General features: G+C 41.6%; 3 protein-coding genes across 3 annotated transcripts in view; all 3 read left to right on the top strand.

Moving 5' to 3' along the window:
• LOC149928596 (uncharacterized) overlaps nt 1-157 on the top strand; it is a 19943-nt gene extending 19786 nt beyond the window's left edge. Inside the window, exon 3 of the mRNA XM_090157940.1 lies at nt 1-157. This exon is cut by the window's left edge and continues 229 nt beyond it. Within this exon, the coding sequence (XP_090014066.1) occupies nt 1-157 (157 nt within the window).
• Nucleotides 158-4036: 3879 nt separating this feature from the next.
• On the top strand, nt 4037-4465 carry LOC149928597 (uncharacterized). Its single transcript, XM_090157941.1, has one exon. The coding sequence runs from the start codon at nt 4037-4039 to the stop codon at nt 4463-4465; it is 429 nt and encodes a 142-aa protein (XP_090014067.1).
• A 450-nt stretch (nt 4466-4915) lies between these two features.
• On the top strand, nt 4916-6670 carry LOC149928598 (uncharacterized). The gene is made up of 3 exons (XM_090157942.1): nt 4916-5261; nt 5568-6329; nt 6384-6670. The coding sequence occupies exons 1-3, from the start codon at nt 4916-4918 to the stop codon at nt 6668-6670; spliced, it is 1395 nt and encodes a 464-aa protein (XP_090014068.1).
• The last annotated feature ends 16022 nt before the right edge of the window (nt 6671-22692 follow it).

Below are 22692 nucleotides of genomic sequence, written 5' to 3' on the forward strand. Positions count from 1 at the left end.
GGCTTTTCTCGTACCTCTTCCGATACAAATACGTCGACTTCCAGATCACACTCTCGTTAGCGTCGACTTGGAAAAGACGTATCGACCCGTAATGGATAAAGTTCGGCTTTTACCAAATTACCGAACAGTTCCATTCGGATATAAAATACGTGCATAAAAAACTTTTCCTCTTTCTCTTTGGCGCACCGCCAGATGTCGCCACCGCGCCGTCTCCGCACGCGAGAGCCGCGTTCTCTCTCTCTAGCACGCCGGGCCGCGTTCCGCGACGGGGGAGCAAGCCGGGCCGCGATCCGCGACGGGGGTGTGGCGCCCCCATCCCAGCGGCCGCTTCGAAAAAACTTTTTTTGCATTTGTTGTCAAAATAAAATATTATATATATGAAAAACAAATGTCAATTTTATTTCATTCTGGTTTCAGCGACGCGGTAATAATGTACCCTTTTTATCACAGTTGTAATATCATACTTTGCGGGCCTAGCCAAAGTGGGAAAACATATTTCGTAGAAAAACTTATTAAATATTTAAAACAAATGTTTGAACCTCAAATTGAAGTAATTCCTTGGTTTTACAGCGAGGATCAACCCGGATACGATAAACTTAAAGAATATACAGTTATATTTCATAAGGGTTTACCCGATCCCGAAATATTTAACGGGTCGAAACGTATACTAGCCGTTTTAGACGACTTAATGGGAGCTGGTCAAAAGGGAGAAGTTGCTCAATTGTTTACCAAAGACTCGCATCATCGTAATGTTAGCTTTATCTACATAACTCAAAATTTATTTCATCAGGGAAAAGGGTGTCGGGAAATATCCCGGAACGCCCATTACATACTTTTAACGAAAAATGTAAGGGACAAAACGCAGATTCATTGTTTTGCTCGTCAAATGGCGCCCGATAATTCAAACTTTGTTATCGAATCGATTTCTGACGCTACTAAAGAACCAAACTCTTACGTATTGATAGATCTCCAGAAAGATTGCCCTGAAGAACAAAGAATCAGAACTAAAATTTTTCCCGGCGAGGAAGTCTTGGTGTACATCCCGAAATAATTTTCCGAGGGGGGTTAGTTCCCACCCCAAAAAACCCGCGATTCGGATTCATTCGCTGTACAATGTCGCGACGAGTCAGGTCACAAAAACAACTGCTCGAAGCGATCGGTAAATTAAAAGGCGTTAAGCGACGTAATATTTTAATTAACGCCAATAAAGATTTGATCGACGCGATTGCCGATTGCGTGCATAATACGGTTATAGGGAATATACGTCTAACAACGCGACAAAAACTACAATTTAAAATACACCGTAAAACGTTACGCAAAATTGCCCAGAATTTTTTTTACTGGCAAACCAAAAAACGAATATTAGTAAATCAAAAAGGTGACGGATTTTTTGCGTTTCTTTTACCGATCGTTTCCTCGCTCGTGGGAGCCTTAACCGGTTGAAAATAAAAATGTTAAGATACTCTAAAAATATGACTTTATCGCCGATTACATCACCCCAACACCAACAACAACTGAAACCGGATATTGACACGGAAATGGCGGATATTTTAAAAAGCGAATCGATCGACGACCGAACCAAGTGGAAGATATATGAGGAAATGTTACTGAAAAAGCAAGCTCGAAATAAAACGACTGAAAATAACGAGTCACCCAGTTTCTAATAATTAGTCAATCTGTTCCCGTTAGGGTATAGAGCTAGCGCCCGAGAGATATTTAATCATTTGATTTCGGACAGCGCTCGACTTAGGGGGATAACCAGGGACAAATTTTATTAGACGGTGAAATACAAACGAATTCTGACATTGTTGATTTAGTATATAATTTAATAAGTCCCCACGCGCCGAGACCCCAGAGTTGGTCAAAATATAATAACCTGGTTGGTAAACTACGAAAAATCCCACCCAAGCCTTCCCCACCTCGCTGTCTTCTTCTTCTTTGGTCGCGACAGCTTCCGCTCCCGGCCCTCATCTTTCGCTCGCCTCATCCAAACGAAAGAAAACTTCGTCAGCGGCCGGACGTAATTCTTTCGCTACACCTCGACAATCTCGGAAACTTTGGCTTCCGCTCGTAAGGTCTCCTCCTATTAAGAACCGTTTACGTAAAAAAAAGACCGATTGCCAAAATTTTGAAATGGGAGAGTTACCTATAGTCGTAACAACGCGACTCGAAAAAATATATTTAGATTCTCGAAATCCAGCGAGCTACGGGGGTGTTGAAAAATTATACGACGCTGTCAAAGAGCTCGGAATATCTCGGGAGAATGTCGAAACGTTTTTGCAAACTCACGACGCCTATACGTTACATGGACCAGTCGTTCGAAAATTCCAAAGACGAAAGATTCGTGAAGGAAACAGACTAGACCTCTATCAGACTGATTTGGTGGATATGCGCTCTTTAGCGAGCGAAAATTCCGGCTACACATTTATTCTTACTTGTATAGACTGCTTTTCGAGGGTGGAATTTGCCGTCCCCCTAAAACGTAAAACCGGCACGGAGGTTGCCAGCGCCCTGAAAATAATTTTTAAAGAGCGGGGCAAGCCCCGGGCTATACAATTCGACCGTGGGTTGGAGTACGTTAATTCGACTGTTTTAAAATTCCTAAAAGAGGCGGGTATTAGACATAACCATTCCGAAAATAGCACGTTAAAGCCGCGATGGTGCAGCGTTTTAATAGGATCCTGAAACAGCGCATGTATCGTTTTTTAACTTATAAAAACACGCGAAGCTATCTCGACGAGCTACCCAATTTAATTCATTCGTATAACCACAGCTATCATTCGACATGTTGTCAGAATTTATAGCCCGCTGTACCGGGAAAATCAAGAAACCACACCAGCGGAGGCCTATCATCAAAATGCCCTACGCCAGCGTCCACAAGCCCGGACAGGTGACAAAACCAGCATGAGTAGCAGAACCCCACTACTGATGGTCGCACCCTCGACGCAAGCCGCTCAACCCAGCAGTAGGTGCAACAATGGGACGACCAGCCCGCCACTTCGCACACAGCAGTGGGATAGAGAACGGATGCTCTAGCAACTCCGGCCGACACCCCACCTACAAAGGCAGGGAGCCAAGCCCTTTGGAGAGAGCGCCTAAAGGGGAACGGCAGGCACGCAGCAGCCCGCATAACCCGGCACAGCTGGCACCGGAGATCCCGGTGTGATCCAAAAGGCCGGGAGATGGGTCCGTCGCGCCCTCATACGGAGGCCCGCAGCCCCACAGCAGGCAACCCAATCCGCCGAGGCGGCCAGTTTGCCCGGCCCCTCTCCATTAGCCTGGGCCGAAGCCCAGTATTCAGCCCACACCTGACTGGAGTCGGAGGTTGGAGATAGGACCCATTGGACGGAGCTAACATCTCCCAGTGCGCCACCGCCCTTACGGGTTACAAGAGCCGGACCCCGACTCCCCGGTAAAGCCACCAGTTATTGCACCCTCCGACCCCTTGAGGGCCGCTATCATTCGACATAAGGTTATGTATTTGTACCCCGCCGTTCCGCTGGGCACAACGGCGGCACACAAGACAAAGAGTCATGCCGGACAAAAATGCACTTTGCGAAACAAACGTTCGACCAGTGAGACAGCCATAAAGACAGGCTCACATATGGCAAACAAACGCCCTCATCATGGCCCAACAAAAGGCGACACCATGGGCTGCCCTAATTCCCACCCTCGCACAGCTGAGGACTAGAGTGACTTCCTCTTCCACCACACAAATCCTCCCCAGTAGGATATTGAATGCCAAGTATGGAACACCCCCGAGGTTCCAGTGACCCAGCGCCCCGATCACGAGACACCTCCTCGAGGACTCCAGTGACCCAGCAAACCGGGTGTGGACCGCCCCCAAGAGCCCCGCGACACCGAACGCCGGGTGTGGAGCCCCCCAAGAGCTCCAGTGACCCCATCAAACCACTGGATAGGAACAGTGAACCTGTGCAAATCAGCCGCAGGTTATTAGCCGTACGTTGCCCGGCTCTCGCCACGAGGAGGCTTTGCAGTCAGGATTTAAGAGAGCCACTATCATTCGACAATCAAAATGGCTCCCTTCGACGTAAACGACCAAAATATTCAAGTTTATAGAAATATTTACAATACAAGGCAGTCTCAGCCCGCCATCAAGCCACGGAAATGCCGTATCAAAGTCGGCGATTACGTGAGGATTACCAGAACGGCCAGACCGTTTTTAAAAGGGTACAGCGATCAAAATTGGAGCGCCGAAATTTTCAAAGTTGTTTTCAAGAATACTAAAAGACCACTTGAATTTAAGCTCGTTGATTTGGCTGACGAAGCCATTACGAGATATTTTTATTTCAAAGAAATTCAACGAGTTATAAAATCGGACGAAAGTATTAAAGAAGAGGGGGAAGTCGAATATTTCGTATCATGGATAGGGTATCCGGCTACTTTCAATTCTTGGGTTTCTGATAAAGATGTCCGAAGCCTTTTACCTAACGATCCCCAGTAATTCAAACTCAGGATATTTCCAAATAATACGGTGGCCTGTTTCACGATAAAATTACCCGAGCCTATTTAATTAAAGGGGGGGGGGGGTAATTCGCGTTGGTGGAAATATTGTATCCCTTTTCGTTTTACAACGTGTTGCCCTATGACAATTACGTTTATTTCAGCGTTAATCCTGCCAAACAGGGGGAACCGACTGACACTAAAATGGTCGGGACCATGAGAGAAATCCCTCCAGGCCATTACTTGAATATAGACCATTTACTTAAAGTCGTAAACGACAATGCGTTATGCACCGCGGCTAATGTGTGTCTAACCCACGATCCGCTGAACATTACGTGCCCATTAAAAAGAAATACTTTGATACTATCCAAATAGATCTACGCGACGTTTATGGGAAACCAGCTCCTTTTGAGTTTGGTAACCTATCCGTAAAACTTCATTTGCGTCCAAGATGCCATTAAGACACGTTCTTGAAAAAAGACGCTGCAACGCGTGCCCCTACGCTCAGTATTACGCAACTCAGGCGGGTGGCTCTATTCCCGAAGTATACGTAGGGTCGCCGTATCAACGTGGCCACGGCCAATTCGGGAGCGGGGTTGGGAGTTTTTTCTCCGGCCTGTATAAGCTAGCCAAACCTTTTCTTTTACGTGAGGCGAAATTTTTGGGGGGTCAAGCCATTTCCACGGGAAAGCAAGTTTTGGATGACGTGTCGACGGGGTCAACTATACGGGGAGCCACCAAACGGCGCCTCACAGAAACGTACGAGGACCTCAAGCAACAATACGGGACTGGAAAACGTAAACGCAAACCTAAAAAAAACCAAAATTAAGAAAAGAACAAAACGCGGTGGAAAAAAATCATTAGTCGGACGGAAACAAATTAGAAAGGTCGTTGATATTTTCTCGTAAAGTCATGGGGCACTGCGAAGCGCTGAAAAGTGAACTTGATATTTTAAAAAGCGCACCTATCCAGACGTCAATTGAGGGAGGAAAATGGACCGCCTTCAAACCCATCTCGTCTTTGAGAGGCGACTCCGTAGTTTAATATTCCTGGAAGCGCGCACGAATTCATTGATTTACCGCTTACTTACATACTTGTTAAAGCTAAAATCGTAGCCGATGACGCGGGTAAAAGTTTATCAGCGTCGGACGTTGTGGGTGGGTGTAATAATTTTTTGCACACGTTATTTAATCACGCCGAAGTTTACCTTAACGGAACCCTACTGTCGGCATTAGCTTGTTCCTACGCTTATCGGGCGTACATTGAAACGTTGTTAAATTTTGACAAGGGAGCCAAATCTTCCCATTTAACAGGCGCGCTGTGGTACAAGGTTACGCCTGGCGAAATGAATTCGGTCACGACCAACGAAGGTTTTAAACAAAGGAGAGGATTCACGGAGCAGTCGAAAGAAATAGATTTATTTGATCTTCTGTTTCTTGACACGCTTAATGTCGAAAAATATTTAATTAATGGAGTAGATTTACGTATTAAACTATCACGAAGTAAAGCAAATTTTGCGTTAATGGGTACACCGAAGCCAGGGGCTAACTATAAAATTATCATTACGGACGCGAGCTTGTTGGTGCGTCGAGTCCAAATTGCGCCCAAAATACTTATAGCTCACGAAAACGCCTTGTCTCGAGGCGCCGCAAAGTACGCTTTTACTCGAACCGAAACAAAAATATTCACAATCAACTCGAATATCAGAAACGCCGTTATTCCCAACGTGTATTTGGGGACCTTCCCGGTTCGTGTTATTGTCGCGCTTGTGGATCACGAAGCCTACAATGGAACCTTGGCAAAAAACCCGTACGCTTTCGAACATCAAGATTTATCCAGTTTAGCTCTTTATGTGGATTCTGATAGTGTGGATTCGAAACCTATTACGCCAAACTACGACGCTGGCCAATATATTCAAGCCTATCATACTTTATTTACGGGTAGTGGAATTCATTATAGAAACACCGGGGTCGACATTTCCCGGGAAGATTTTGCCAAAGGGTACGCGTTTTACGTCTTCGACATTTCAAACGACCATAGCGCGGGCGAAAGTCATTATTGGAACCCATCCCGTCAGGTGCAGATGCGTTTGGAGCTTTCTTTCGCTAAACCAGTCCCGCAAACGTTAAGCTGCGTAGTTTTTTCCGAATTTCAAGCCAGTTTTAGCGTAGGCAAAGATCGTAACGTTTCGATTGAAAACGCGTAATTATGCGTGGATCCGACATTTTAGACATTTTGAGACATACACGCAATTTTATGAGCGTATTCGCCTCGGATTGTCTACCCGATAAGATTAATAGTTTTCCAGCATCCCTGGTTGTAAATCTCGACCCCCACGACGAACCGGGCAGCCATTTGGTCGCGATTTTCTTTGATAAATTAAAACGGGCTTGGTATTTAGACTCGTTGGCTCCACCACTCATTTTGCCCGCCATTAAACTTTTTTTAAAACAAAATTCGATAAAAATCACTCCCAACAAGCGGCGACTTCAATGGACAACAAGTGTCATTTGCGAACATTATTGCGTGATTTATATACGTAACCGATCAAAACATAGAAGCCACCAAAGCTTCTTTAAGGGTTTTTCGCGGAAAGACGTCAAAAATGATATAATTGCCACGAGAAAATTTAACAACCTGTTACGTCATTATAAACTGAGTATAAATTCTAGTCGCGCGACTATACCCGCGTTTTATTCCTAACTAACCCGGTTCCGTGTCGGGATGGCGAGACTGGCCGTTGTCGAATTTGACTTTCTACTCGGAAAATCCGCCTCTCGCTCCGGCGGAGAAGAGCCCGACATTGTCGTGAAGGAGTTAGCTATATCAACAGTCTCGACACCACCCGCCGTTCAAGCTTGGACTTTTGAACAACCCTACCACGTACATCAACTTCCGACCACCATTAAAAGACAAAACGGCTGGGTGTTTAGGAACCTTCACGGGATTGGTTGGACCGCGGGTTATCTGCCCTATTATAAGTTACCAGCCTGCCTTATATCAGCTGTATCGAGTGCGGATATGATTTTTACAAAAGGAGACATAAAGTGTAAATTTATAGCCGATTATACTGAGACCGCCATATACGTTATATAATTTTTTGTGTAAAAAAATAAAAAAAATTATTTTCTTATAAATCCGACTCGTTATTTCTCATTGCTCGCGTCATTTTTTTTAGGTAACGTAATTAATAGTTCATTTTCGTCAAATTCCATTGTATCCATTCATTCGAGGATGCCAAGTTGGAAATGTAAAAATATTACACAAGTCGGAAACATATTTTAGAATTTTAAATTCAAAGTGTAACGAAAAATATTATAATTTCTTCGGTACCCTATGCGGAACATCTTTCTCTTTCCCATAGCGGCTGGCTTATGAAAACAACAACGCATCTACGTAATATTTATGCTTCATTTTGTAGATTACGTCATCTTTATTGAGTAATTTTTTAAACTAAGTCATTTTGTAGATTACGTCATTTTTGTTTTAGACTAGGACCGAAATATTATCCCACAGCTGAAAGAGAATCGGGATGGCTAGTCACGACGTTCAAGCAATGGGACAACGTCCACGTGAAAAAAGAAGAATTGGCCCACGCCGGACTTTTCGCCGTAGATTCGGAAGGTATAGTCGAATGCTATCTCTGCCACGGGCAGTTAGGAAGCTGGGAAGCCGGCGACGTACCCCAATCGGAACACGACAAATTTCATCCCAACTGTCCGTCATCCGCCGCTTTGGAGGGCCGAGATATCCCGCCAACAGAAAAATACACCTTCGACGGGCCCACAACCAGCCCTACCGAGGAAAACGGCGATGAAATCGTAACTCTTACCGTTAAACGCCTCGAGGTAGATAATTTAATGAAAATGCTCGTAAAAACACTCATTTCAGATGGTTCGTTTCGCCCCTTTGAGTGAACTTCGTTATATACCTTACGAAGATCGACGTAATTACCATGATATAAATATAATACATTTCCAAAGACGTATATTCAATGTCAATCGTGTTAAACAACCTGTACTTGGAAAATATATAAATAAAACCTTATAATTTGTATACACTCGGCTCTGTTTTTCCAATACGACACTTTTAGCTAGCTGTGCCTATTTTACGCACGTGGGTAAGGGCAATCTATCTTTTCCCCTTAGGGGGATATTCCGTAAGACGGATAGCTTTGCACGTGGTGAAAGTGTTTAAAATAATGTTACAAGGGGGAAGTGTTTGTCGGCGAAAATAGATACACAAAAGGGTCGACCTATTGAACTACTTGGGTTTATTGCATAACACCAACACCACTCGCGCATGGTGTTTGACAGAGGCCGTAGTGGAACATTCACTAAGACGGATAGGTTTTGACAAGTGTTTGAGAAATAATGAGGGGTCGACCTATTGACATATAGGCTTGTTACTCGGGTTTATAGCTACTAGCTGTTTGCATAACACCATGTCAGATGATTCCACCCCTACCGAATAGGGACGCTAAAGGGGGATCCTCCAACTATCGGTATTTGACCTATTGACCTACCGAAAATGTTCGCAAATGGGGGGCTATCGGTATAAAATAGGGGGAAAAGGGGGGACTGTATGATCCCCAAAAGGGGGGTGGAAAATCACGGATCGGTATACGCACTCCCTTATATCTTGGGCGCATAACGAAAAATGCATGGAATTAACCAAATGCAGTATTCAAATAATTGCAAAAAAGTTTGAACGCGAGGCCAAAAAGCTACAATTAGAATTGTAGATATTGCGAAATTGGTAAGCGCAAGAGGAAGGGAAACGAGCGAAGCATTGAAAGGACTGCACGCTTGGACCGGGTGTGATACGGTTAGTGCTATAACTGGTCAGGGGCAATTAGAAGCTCTAATAATAATTACCAAAACTGAGAAGTATCAACAAGCGGTCGATGATCTCGGTACCAATTGGAAGCTGAACGAAGAGACGTTTAACGAAATTCCAAAACTTACCCGCCAAATGTACTGCATAACAAAGATGAAAGATGTCATTACACTCCAAAACCAAATTTTTCATGCAAAATAGGGAAATGTTGAATCACGACTACTTCCACCATGCACTGACACGCTGAGGCAGCACACACTGAGAGAGAGAGAGAGAGAGAGAGAGAGAGAGAGAGAGAGAGAGAGAGAGAGAGAGAGAGAGAGAGAGAGAGAGAGAGAGAGAGAGAGAGAGAGAGAGAGAGAGAGAGAGAGAGAGAGAGAGAGAGAGAGAGAGAGAGAGAGAGAGAGAGAGAGAGAGAGAGAGAGAGAGAGAGAGAGAGAGAGAGAGAGAGAGAGAGAGAGAGAGAGAGAGAGAGAGAGAGAGAGAGAGAGAGAGAGAGAGAGAGAGAGAGAGAGAGAGAGAGAGAGAGAGAGAGAGAGAGAGAGAGAGAGAGAGAGAGAGAGAGAGAGAGAGAGAGAGAGAGAGAGAGAGAGAGAGAGAGAGAGAGAGAGAGAGAGAGAGAGAGAGAGAGAGAGAGAGAGAGAGAGAGAGAGAGAGAGAGAGAGAGAGAGAGAGAGAGAGAGAGAGAGAGAGAGAGAGAGAGAGAGAGAGAGAGAGAGAGAGAGAGAGAGAGAGAGAGAGAGAGAGAGAGAGAGAGAGAGAGAGAGAGAGAGAGAGAGAGAGAGAGAGAGAGAGAGAGAGAGAGAGAGAGAGAGAGAGAGAGAGAGAGAGAGAGAGAGAGAGAGAGAGAGAGAGAGAGAGAGAGAGAGAGAGAGAGAGAGAGAGAGAGAGAGAGAGAGAGAGAGAGAGAGAGAGAGAGAGAGAGAGAGAGAGAGAGAGAGAGAGAGAGAGAGAGAGAGAGAGAGAGAGAGAGAGAGAGAGAGAGAGAGAGAGAGAGAGAGAGAGAGAGAGAGAGAGAGAGAGAGAGAGAGAGAGAGAGAGAGAGAGAGAGAGAGAGAGAGAGAGAGAGAGAGAGAGAGAGAGAGAGAGAGAGAGAGAGAGAGAGAGAGATGATGATGATGATGATGATGAACTATTTTATCAAATCGTACAGTTGGATCGAGTATGTAACCGTGTGGCTCTTTTGCGTTGGGCTTTGTGGGATCGGTTCGCAAGACTTGAAATTTGCGATCGATTATCACCAAATCCGCACGTTTGTTGCTCCCGTTCTCGTCCCTACAATGAACCTCCTTATGGACTTCGAGTCCGGTGGATAAGCAGCTCTCTTCAATCAAATTGACCACTCGGTTGTGACTCGCGATTACCAACTCGTTAGAATGGGGACAGTCCTGAAGCACGTGACAAAGTGTTTCTTTCTTCACGCAGTTGAGATACCTGCATGAGATTGTGCTATCAGAACGGCCTTTCGTTCCCCGAGTGGCGCAGCAATTGGAGTTCATCTTGATCGCGGAGGTCCACTGTGATGAAGAAAGTCCCTTTCCGGTTGTCATCCACGCATTCGCTCTTGGATACTCGGCAAATTGTGCAACGCCAATACCCTTCCCTGGAAGCTTCGACCAATCATCGAAAGCGTTATTTCGCAACAGCTCTCGCAGTTTCTGTGATGAAGGTACGGTCTCTGATGGGTTTGATTGAATATGAAGTTTCTCCAAACACTCCAAACGTTCCGTATCGAAGTCCCGACAAGCCTGTAGAACTGGGTCAGCGATGCTTCTCAGTTTCAGCGTGATGCTGTAATGTTGGAGGTAGGCCTCCCACGAAGCGCGGACTATTCCTAGACCTCTTAGCCGTCGTGTAGAGTAGATCATAGCATCTGGGCTATCATTAGGAATCAAGAGAGAGAGAGAGAAAATCTTTCTAAAGCGACATTAGACGGCGTCCCTTATTACGTAAATTGCTATATCTTTGTTTCATTTTAACCTAAGACACTCGTACTTACATGAATAAATAGATAACATGATCAGCTAAGTGTCTGTCGTTGCTAAAAAAAATACTTTAAATTATTTTACTAATAACACCCGGTTTTCACTAGGCGATTTTTGTGCGATTTTCGTACTTTTTTGCCTAAAAGGAAAAAACGTTTCCTGTTATTTTTGCGAAATTCGTGTTTTTGCGTCGCGGGTCCTATTTCTATTTTTGCGATATACATTTTGGTGCGGTTTTTTCCCGTAGACGTAGACCAATCATAGCCAGTCTTTTAGTCACGTGATTTAGGAAACCGAGGGAGCGAGTGTATTAACCTTTTTCAAGTCGCCATTTTGAAATTTCGAGATAAGACCTATAGGCTTAGCTCTTCGATCTGATATAGTATATCATCAGCGGTCTGCACTCTGCAGTGTATTAAGTTAAAATGACGAAAATTAATTATGAAGTTATTGTAAAAGAAATAAGAAAATACCCATATCTTTGGGATAAGAAAAACTCGAGCTACAAAGATGTAATCATGAAAGACAATAGGATGAAATCTTTCGCAACAATGTTAAAATGTTCATGTAAGTATTATTATTCCATATTACTTAATATTATTATTATTATTAATTATAATAATTATTAGGGATGCAACGGATAACCGGAACCGGAACCGAGTTTTTCATTGTTTTAAAGTTTTTAAACGGTTCTTTAACTTTATTTACCAACATTTAGCGGATGTTGAAATTTAGTAATTAAACTTCCTAATTTACTATTAGTTTTCATATAAGCTCATCTTTATGCTATCTCAGATAACTCTATGTGGGCTTCTACGTAACTGTCAACTGACACACCCTTCCGTATTCTCAATTGAAAATGGGCTCGTCCTCCAAATGTTTGCTTTAAAAACATAATCCGGAAATTCGTGATAGTTTTAGTTTTATTTTCTTCAGTCGGAAAACTCGACACAATTTCACAAATGTAGCAAAGGCCACAAAAAATATTTGTCGTCTACTGGTACTAATGTGCCTTCCGAGCAATTATTTAGTGGGGCAATGGGCAAGCATAATTTTTGATCCAATTCTTCGCAACTGACTTAGAGGAGAAACGGCAGAAAAGCCAGTGGCGGAAATAACGCCCCGGGAGACTTCGCAGTGCGGGGGGGGCTTCCATCGATGGGCCCCCAAATTGCCTATTGGACTGTGTACAGTCCAACCGCGCAGGTCCTCGTCTAGTTTTTTCACTTATCAACTCAAGTTAATTTTTATACTTGCTTCAAATATTTCTGTATGTTAAACAGGTGCGCCCGAAACTTTATAACTACAACCACAATAACCGTCGCATAAATGTCCAAACAACGTACATAATGAAAGTAACATACTGAAGATTGAAGAGTATTGAGACCCGTGTTTTATAGCAGATCATTCAACCTTGTAAAATAATAAATAAGTTGTGTTTCTGAATTAAAAGTTTTTAAGGTAAAGATAGTTCGTTTGCATAATATAATCGCTGGCCTGGGTAGTTTTTGTCTAGAAGATCTAAAATTTCAAATTTCACTAATGACAATGCTTATTGAACGAAATAATATGAACTCGATTTAGAACGATATACTCAACTGAAATCAAAACGAGTCATAGAAAAGCCGTCTCTTTATTTTTCAATGAAATGAGGCAGGGTTGTAGGAACCCGGGGCGGCAATGCCCCTCCCTAGAATTTTGCTTGGAGGGGCAACTTATGTTATTGCCTCTTCAACTTTTGGGTCAGTTAATATCTTTAAAAGCTCAAATTCTCAATTTAAAAGCATATAAAGCTTATAGAAGCTCAACTGTGTTTTTTCCCGCCAATTTACATAGTAGTCAAACAGTAACACATGCATTCATTGAATCTGCACTCCTTTAAAATTTCGAAACCTTTATCATTTTATTATTGTGTATTTGTCTATCTTAAATTTATAAACGACTTTAAAGACTAAAATTTACTTCGTATGAAAACTGTTGTTATTGTTAATGCCTTAATGACATTCGCGACCAATTACTCACTGTACATCGGGGGCTAAGCTTCTAGAACACCGTTTCGTTTCTCTTTGTCCCCTCCAACTTCTTAGACGTTCCTACGCCCCTGAAATGAGGAGTGGAAGGGAAGACAATGTCTCCCCAAAACTTGAAAGTACATCATTTCCGACCCCCCTCCATGTTGAAACGATGAAACCGTGGTAATTTTCAAACCAAGATTTCATTTTAACCCTACTTTATTGAATAAAAAAATAACGCGCTTACATGAGTTCCCTACGAGAGAATAGTAGCAATAATGTTTTTTTTAATTATTTTACATTAAGTCATCTAGATCTTGATTCTGGTCGGACTTGGGAGTCTGAACTTCAGACTTCCAAGTTCTACCAGAACCTTTGTTTTTATTGCTTAAGATGCTGGGTGCCGTGTTTTATCTTAATCGTTTCACTTAGGGCTTAAAGCCATTTTTAAGCGTTTTATATATTTAACATGCAAGTACGTGTTAAATCCAATTGCAGAAGGCGATACATGTTAGCCCTAACTCTAGATGGCGATAATCGCGACTCGGCCTTAATGATTATAAGGGACCCCAAAAACAGTTTCGCGGGAGGACCCCGAACCCATTGCTACGTTACTGAGAAAACTACTATTTTTTAAATATAATTTATCAAAACCTAATTTTATATTCTAAATAAATAAATGTGGTGAATTTTACTTCTCTTGAACTTCATTTGAATTGCTTGTGTGTTTAACTTTAATTAATACTAAACACACTGGAACCGTATAGGAACCGTTTAGGAACCGGAACTGATCAGTTCTAAATTTTGAGAACCGGAACCGATAAATTAAAATTTTAAGAACCGAAACCGGAACCGATAAAGCAATAATTTAGGAACCAGAGCCGGATCCAGAACCAAGATAGTCCAAAAATGTGGAACCGTTGCATCCCTAATAATTATACATATTTTTATTTAGTAAATGAACTAACTGTTAAATGGAGGGGGCTTAGAGACCGTTAACTCAAACTGAAGAAGGAATACATTGTTAAGAAACGGAGCGGAGCTGGAAGACGCGATGTTGTGGTACCAAAGTGTAAATTATATCTAATCTTAGATGGATTTCTTGGTCCAACAGTAGACCCCGAGGGTAATATTTTTGTTCTTTAATGTGTAAATTTTAAACAAATTCATTTTGAACAATTTCATTAGAACTGTCAGCAATTTAAACACGACCGAATCAAGTGAGAGCCATGAAAATGAGGTCCGTGAGGAGGCGAGCGATGCAGAAGCCACTGTGATATTAACAAATTTAGCCAATGGAGAACCCGCTTGGTATGTTTCTTATCAAGGAGTTATGAAACCATCTATCTAAACTCTTGCTTTATCCCTAATTATAATTTATCTTCCGAACATGGACCATGATTTCATGCTTGAAGAGGCAGATGATGATCAAACAAATAATATTCATAAACCTTTGCTGTTAAAGCATCAAATTGTAAAGACCCAAGCTAAAAAAACTCAAGACAAAGCTTATCAATCTCAATCAAATTGTGATAATGTGAAACCACCAAACCCTGAAACGAAGAAGGTCAATGATGTAGAATATAAAATGATCACATTTTTAGATGCTGCATCAAAAATATCGAGAAAAAAGAAGAGAAACATAATGAATCAAATGTCTTATACTTCAAAAGTTTATTGTTTAGAATGAGGGTCTTGATAAGAAAAAAAACCGATTAATTTAAGGTTTCAAATGGAAAAAAATTATTTTTTGAGGCAGAAATAAAAGAGTAGTTTAATCAAGTTAAATCAACCTATTTGATCATTCAACTTGACTCAAAAGTACAAATTTTTCATTCCAATAAAACCATTTATTGTTTGTTAGCTTGCTCCACTTGTCCAGGTATGGCGCCTTCGTTGCACAGATAGTTAGCTAAGGTATCTCTTAATATTCCAGAAAACCGACTGTGTCTATTTGGTTGATTGCGTTCCGAAAATCTTTGATCACGCAAGACCCTGTATTTTCTCGCCAAGTTCCATTCCTCAATATGTGGTTTTCATCCTTGTAATCCGCAAACATTTCAGGGGCATACTTTCTAGCCGTGGTTGGTTTACCGCTCTCATCCGTCATACGGTAGTTGTGAAGACATATTTTAGCTTTATTATGTCGCGAGAGTGGAAATGCTTCATCTCCTACTATGAAGTATGGTAATTTTGTTTTGAGATCAAGGCAAAATTCTTCCTTTAGGAATATTCAGTTGCGCGTTTACCATTCGTATACCGAACTTGGAATTGGAAAAAATACTACTGTCACTTCGGCAAACATAACTACCTACATCCACCATAAGAAAGCGATAATGTGCATCGCAAAGAGCAAGCAAGACAGTACTGAATGTCCCTTTGTAATTATAGAACATCTATGCAGAGTTTGATGGTGTAGCTATTTGCACGTGCTTTCCGTCAATCGCTCAAGTGCAATTTGGTAAGCCCCATTGTTTTTCGAACCCTTTTGCCACTTCCATCCACTCCTCTTCTGAAGAAGGCAAGTTCACATATATAGGAGACATGGTTTCCCAAATGCCATTGCACGTATCTTTACTTATGTTCGAAACAGTGGTTTTTGCCATTCTATAGCTGTAAGACATGCTCACCTGCATATCACCACTTGATAAAAACTAAAATAAAAAATATTCATCATTAAAACTTAAGTCATTACCAATGATATTAATATCAATAATAATACCGAAGAGTAAGAACTAATCGTCCTTCAGGAGAGATTCAATATATGAAGTTGGTATCGGTTTTGGTTATTTTGTCCCGGACTAAGAATATCACGTGGTCAAATTGCTCTTTCGACATTCGGAAATACCTGTGATAAAATATAATATTGAATTAATATAATGGTCCTGAGGCTGTAAACCATACAACAAGGCTGAGGAGCCATGGCTTAACGTACTCGAAGTGTTTTTCGGGATCGGATTGTCTCATTTACTGAACAAGATTTGCAAAGTTCCCTTGGCGAAACCTTCTAAGATACAAATCACGCACCAAGAATCGTCTAGTGTATTTTTTTTTCTCAACTTCGATACAATAAGTAAACTTTAAGGGTATTAATAACTTCGACAACTACGTCGTCCTCTATGTTTGTTTACAGACGAGATCCTTTTTATTTTTTTAACACGAGTCAGTTCCTGTTCCGGATCCAAATTCGAAGTTAAAAAAATGGTTCTATCTCCACCTCCTACTTCGGTCAAGTAAGGGCTGGAAACTGAGTTTCGGCTCAAGCCAACGGAGAGCGTCCAGGCAAGCTGGCCGCCTTGGAGGATTGGGTAGCCTACTGTGGGGCGGCGGGTCTCCGTATGAGGCGCAGTGGTTCTGTTTCCTGGCCTTTTGGAGGAAACCGGGATCCCCGGTGCCAGCTGTGCCGGGTTATGTGTACCGCTGTGTGCCCGTCGTTCTCCTTTAGGAGCTCTCTCTGAAGAGTGTGACTCTACTTCTACGTTGGTAGGGTGTCGGCTAGAGTTGCTATAGCTTCTACTCTTAATCCCACAGCTGTGGAAGCGAAGTGGAAGCTGGTCGCCCCACTGCTCCTCCTGGATGAGTGGCTTACGTCAAGGGTGAGACCCTCAGTAGTAGGGTACTTCTTCCCATGCTATATTTAAAACCTGTCCGGGCTTGTGGACGCTGGCGTAGGGCATTCTGATGACACCACCGGTGTTGTTGACTGTTTATTCGCTTGGAGCACCGGTATATATTTTTCTGACCAGATGGTGAACTGCCATTAACATGCCCCACCAAGTTCAAAATTTAATTATCTTCATAACCGGTATGGTGGAAATTTTATAAAATGCGATGCTCAATGATGCAAAACAAGCCCAATACGATGCGATATGCCAGAAACATGGCCAGCCAAGTTATAAATTAAATTATCTTCATAACTGGAATGGTTCAAAACTTAAAAATTGATCTCTTTAACCGGTATGAGGCAAAATTTAAAAATTGCGGTGCTCATTGGTACAAAATACGCCCAATACTATAGGTTATTTTTTCGTTAAAGACGTTCTTGTTGAACTGTCATTAACTTGGCTCACTTTTTCTTGCGATGATAAAAAAAAATAAAAAAATGCGGTGCTCAATGGTACCAAATAACCCCCAAAACGTTGGGCTAATTTTTTTTCGTGAAAAACGTTCATGTAGAACTGCCATTTACTTGGCCCGCCAAGTTCAAATATAATTATCTTTAAACTGGTATAGTGCAAAATTAAAAAAAATCCTTGCTCAATAATGCAAAATACGCCCATTACGATAATTGTTTTTGTTTAGTAAAATAGGTTCATGGCGAAGTGACATTATCTTGGCCTGCGAAGTTCAAAATTTAATTATCTTCATAAACGGTATGGTGCTTAATAAACAAAATTAGCTTCTCAATGGTGCACAATATGCCCATTACGATAGGCTATTTTATTTCTTGAAATAAATTCGTGGCGAACTGATATCATATTGTCTTGCCATTTTTAATTTAATTATTTCCCTAACTGGTATGATGAAAAATTTAAAAATGGCGGTGCTCTTTGGTGCACAAAACGCTTATTACGATGGGCTATTTTGTTAAGTGAAATACGTTCATGGCGAACTGCCATTAACTTGACTCGTCTTTATTACAATCACCGTGTAGGTCTACGTGTGTGTCTATCTGTCTTTTGGCTAAGAACGCGTTACCGGGGCAAAGTTGAAAAACCGTGTTGGCAGTTTAAAGGAAGGCCAAACTACCGTTTAACGGTGAGCGTTAACGGATAAATTTGCGGTTAGGGTGGATTTGTTTTTTTTTTTCGTTAACGCTCACCGTCGCGACGGTTTCAACTCAGTTTTATTAGAAACTTTGTTATTTTAATGTTAATGAATATTGTAGGAATGTTGAATTTGTGTTATGGCGGTTGTGGGTGCTGAGTTTGTTGTGTGTGCGTTATGTATGTATGGGTATTTTCTCTCCAACTTCTTCTTATTGACTTTTGGGAAGGCCCGAGTGCTGAGGGTTACGGTACACGTCTCAATGTCCAAATGGCAGGGTTTCCAACAATTGTTCACGGTATTTTTCTTAGTATCAAATCGCGGTTGCATCGAGCTGGATTCGAACCCGAGTCCTCCTGCATGACAGCTAGACGTTCTATCACAGAACCACCAAAATACAGGTTACGGTTCATTGAAAATTATAAATTCAGCTTAAGCGGAAGATTATATTTATAGGTTTTAAAGCCTACATTTTTTTAAGTAAGAAATTTTAGAGGTCAAATCTTCTTCTACAGCGTGGCCTCCAAATCTAATTTTACCTTCATTTGACTCCCATGTACAGCGTGACCTCCAAACGTTATTTGACTGTCATCTACAGCGTGACCTCCAAACATAATTTAATTGCCATCTATGCAAATCATCTCGAACTTTAATATTTTCCGCCACCTGTTATGAAAGTATCTAAACACAAGAAGTTTCACATGCTGCAGCCGGCTTGACTAATATTTAATTGCAATTTTCATAGGATTTAGAATTAACATACAATAATGGTGCTAATATGCATCCAATAACCATTAATTTATTTCAATGAAATCATAGTTATACAAATAAAAAAAGCATGAAATACAATTTTAAAATAAAACAATGATTCTTCTTTCTATTTATGGTATTATACTTTGTATTTAAAGCAGGTATGACACACAAAGTTTTTCTGATTTAGTTTAGCTGTGATAATAAATAAATCTTGTTTTATTACTATTTCCTTAGGGGCCTAAGTCAAGAAATAAAACGTTCAATCATAAAGAAATTGAAGTACTTGCATCCAGGGCTGTAAAGAGTGGGAAAAATCCTCAGGGCCCGACTGAAAAGGGCCAGTGAGGTACGGAAAGGGGGCCTACTGAAAAACATCAAGGGGGAAAGACCTGCGGAAATAAATTTAGAGATCTACGGGCTCGAGGGGGATGCAAATCAAAGGGCCCGCCAGTATCTTTTGCCCCGGGCCCCAAAAAACCTCTGCAAGACCCTGCTTGTATCAAAGATGGAGGATGATGGGTTTGCTGCTTTGAGAAGCCATAAAGGAGGGGCTCTGACATCCGCTCAAGCTGAATTATGCGACATCATCACCAACTGTGATAATGAAGTTGGAGATAACAACAGACAGCCTGAAGAAATTAGGACAAAGCTGCTAATGTGACTCTGAAGTTGCGAGAAACTGGTGGACGATATTCATCGGATGTGCCTGAATTGACTCCAACGGAGGAGCGCATTAGCCTTTTCGTAACTAACGTCACATATAAAAGAGGGGCTGATCACTCCGCGTAATCGGTGTACAGAGCCGTACCTTTGACTGTACTAATGGGATTACGCGTAATCTTTGAAGTCCCTGCCTTTGGCAGTGGTAATCTAAGCGTAATCTGGCGTAATCGGTGTACAGACTTTCTAAGAGTGGTTAGCCCCTCGCATATAAACTAAGGGATACCAAGTAGTATCGATTCCATTCTTCCCCAAGAGACACCAGTACGACCATTAAAAATCTAATATACTAATTAAAAATAGGTTACCAACATGCAATTCATGCTTAGCAATACATAGTTCCAATGAAATAGCTAGCTACTTAGGTAGCCCAAAATGTAACAACGAGTACCGAAATTAAAACATTTGTTAAAACCAATAGGTTAAGTCATTGAAAAAGACAACCAAAAACATTCCAGATGTCAAAAAAACAGTGTATATACACAATATTCCACAATAAAAATATGATAAAATTCCAAGTAAAAATGAAATGGAATATATAAAAGAAAATAACAAACATGCGAGAAATTAATATAGAAACATTTTTTTTTAACAGATACCCCCCCAAAACCCATTCTCTCAATGAATAACGCGTAGCAATGTCGAGAAATATGTTTCACCAAAACATATGAACACCTTGTAATATTAGAATGTCTTTCACGGGAGTACCACCGTCCCTGCGCAGTTGGGGATTTCGCAATTCGGTACGTATTCGAGTTGAAGTTTTTCCCTGCACTTCGAATGTACAGTACTAAATTGACAAAACATCTTTATCCGGGGGCAGCGATGGTTATTCAGTCACCAACTTCGTGGATTTGTTTAATGCTGTGGCCAATGACATAAGTTGGCAGTATGGATCCCGTGAGTTTGCCCCTTCCGCTGATACCGCTTTGAACGAACAAGGTGTAGAAAGTCATCAGAGCTCCAGTGCATCTATTTTCTTTGATCACAATGGAGAGACGATTCCAAGTCCTCTTCCAATCAACAAAGAAGCAGCGTCTATTGGTAAGTTAAAATCCATTAGTAACAAAAATCTATTGCCATTTGTTCATGAGAATTACCTGCTAAGTTGAAACGATATTGATAACCACTGCAAGACTGATTTGAGAACACTTTCCTCAAATCAGTTTCTGGCTGCTTGGCCTTCATCAGTTGGAGGTAGGGAAACTTCCTATTGAAGCTTTACCATTTCCTACTTCCAGAGCCACCATCAAAGAAACTTCCCCTGAAACAAATGCTGGCAGTGTGATGGACGACTTCGTGGAAGTCGAGAAGCATTTTTGTCGAGATGTTGGAGAAAACCAGGATTTGCTTGCCATGATGGCATACACCTCGAGCCAGGATTCACCTCAACTTGCTCACATTTCACAGCAGTTGGTGGAAACTAATGCTCCACGTGAACAGTTGATGCTTTTGAGAGATTTCGTGATAACGACACTAGGAAGACAGATGCTTTCTGTCAACTAGTTGCCGCATTTACTGGTGTTCCGGTGCAGCCTTCTCAGCAACCTGCTCCATAAAAATGTTTTTGGGTTTTAATGCCCGGGGACTTAGGCCTGAACCCAATTGTGTCATTTCATGCAATTGGCGGGATGGATTACCCTGTTATCAAAAACGCGCCATTATATCTACCTCCGGGGTGGTGTGGAAATTAAATATCTCAAATCGATTAAGCTTTGAAAGGCGGTAAGTTACCCTTGGTCTTCTAATGCACAATTCCACCAGTAGCTGTCTAAGTAGTCTCCCCATATCCAGGTAATTATTGCCTTCTACTCTCTCAAACAGTTCTTGTGGCATAACATGTGCAGCCGCAATCCTTCGTACATCAGCATTGACATAGCTACAGCTGGAAAAATTATTTCACTTCATTGTTTTTGATATTATTTGTGTTTTTTACCAGGTGCGACTGGATGTTGGACGTTTTTGCTGCTTATGCAAATAGCAGCAAGCTGTAATGATACGGCCGGCTTTTCTAGGCTCATAGCACAGATTTCAGGACACCATTTGAACTTTCAATGACAATCCTCCCTTTAATTAATGACATAAATGTGTGGTAACACGCACCTATTCAAGTATGACCTCTGAAAAGTAAAACTCATAATTTGTGTATTATATGTTGAATAAAGTCATTTGCACCTACCTTGGTTTCTTCAGCGTACTCTGGTTGTGTGGGAAATGCACAAATTCTAGCTATAATGGCTTCACTTACTCTTCCTATTGCCCTACTGACAGATAATTGGCTCATCCCATTTTCGTAGCAGCCTGCTACTACTCGTTGAAACGAACCAGAGCCATAATACGTCAGAGCAGCTAGAACTTCCTGTTCAAGTTATCACGTACGCGCCTACATACTGCTTGTCCAACTCTAAATGAGGCCTTAATATTTCGCACAAGTTACTAACATCGTCTTTCGGCACTCGATATTGTGCTAAAAACTCTATTCGGCAGTTCGAACGGATCTCGTCGCTGCCTCCTATAAATTCCGTTATCCGCTAAGCCTAATTCCGCCACAGCATCTATAACAGCACGAGGGATTTTGGGAAATAATGGAGAAAACAGCAAAGACTAAATAAATTTAAAATTTTGAGTACAGTTGAGAGTCTATGGAAAACATGATCCCGCTAATCAGGTCGCTTAGCCAAGAGGGGTGAACCGTGGGGGTCCTCAGCGTCCCGCCCAATGGAAGCTCTTAGTCAAGATGATGTTCGTTTTGCTTACTTTACGTGTTTTCTTATCGGCTTTAAATGTGTGATACATTTTCATTAATGTGGTAACGTTTGTTTTATATTTTGAGATATGCGCTGTTGTATAGCCTTCACTATTCAGTAAAGGTTTTTTTGTGTACGTTATAAGCCGGGAATTGTTAACGGTAAGGTGTTTTTGGTTTTTTTTATTACAATTTTCATTACGGTAGGTATATTGATTGACATTTTCTGGATTTGAATTACCTTGTTGTTATTTTTCTATTGGTTATTTTTCTGGTTTGTTGATCATATGGGGAATAATCCATGTCTACAATTTTTTATTTGCATTAATTTTTATCGGCTTCGTTGGGTTGTCGTCTTAAGCCCACGCAGTTTTTATTAGTGCTTTCACTTATAGTTGTGGTTTTC

This window comes from Leiobunum rupestre, chromosome 9 (genome assembly GCF_980474605.1).
Source record: "Leiobunum rupestre chromosome 9, qqLeiRupe1.1.hap1, whole genome shotgun sequence".
NCBI lineage: Eukaryota > Metazoa > Arthropoda > Arachnida > Opiliones > Sclerosomatidae > Leiobunum > Leiobunum rupestre.

Excerpts from the sequence above, each read along its gene's own strand:
- LOC149928598 (XM_090157942.1), top strand. The coding sequence starts at position 4,916 with ATGCCATTAAGACACGTTCTTGAAAAAAGACGCTGCAACGCGTGCCCC. Across the intron at positions 5,262-5,567 it reads ACAATACGGGACTGGAAAAC|CTAAAATCGTAGCCGATGAC; the intron begins GTAAACGCAAAC and ends TACTTGTTAAAG. Across the intron at positions 6,330-6,383 it reads TCTTTATGTGGATTCTGATA|CCTATCATACTTTATTTACG; the intron begins GTGTGGATTCGA and ends AATATATTCAAG.
- LOC149928597 (XM_090157941.1), top strand. The coding sequence starts at position 4,037 with ATGGCTCCCTTCGACGTAAACGACCAAAATATTCAAGTTTATAGAAAT.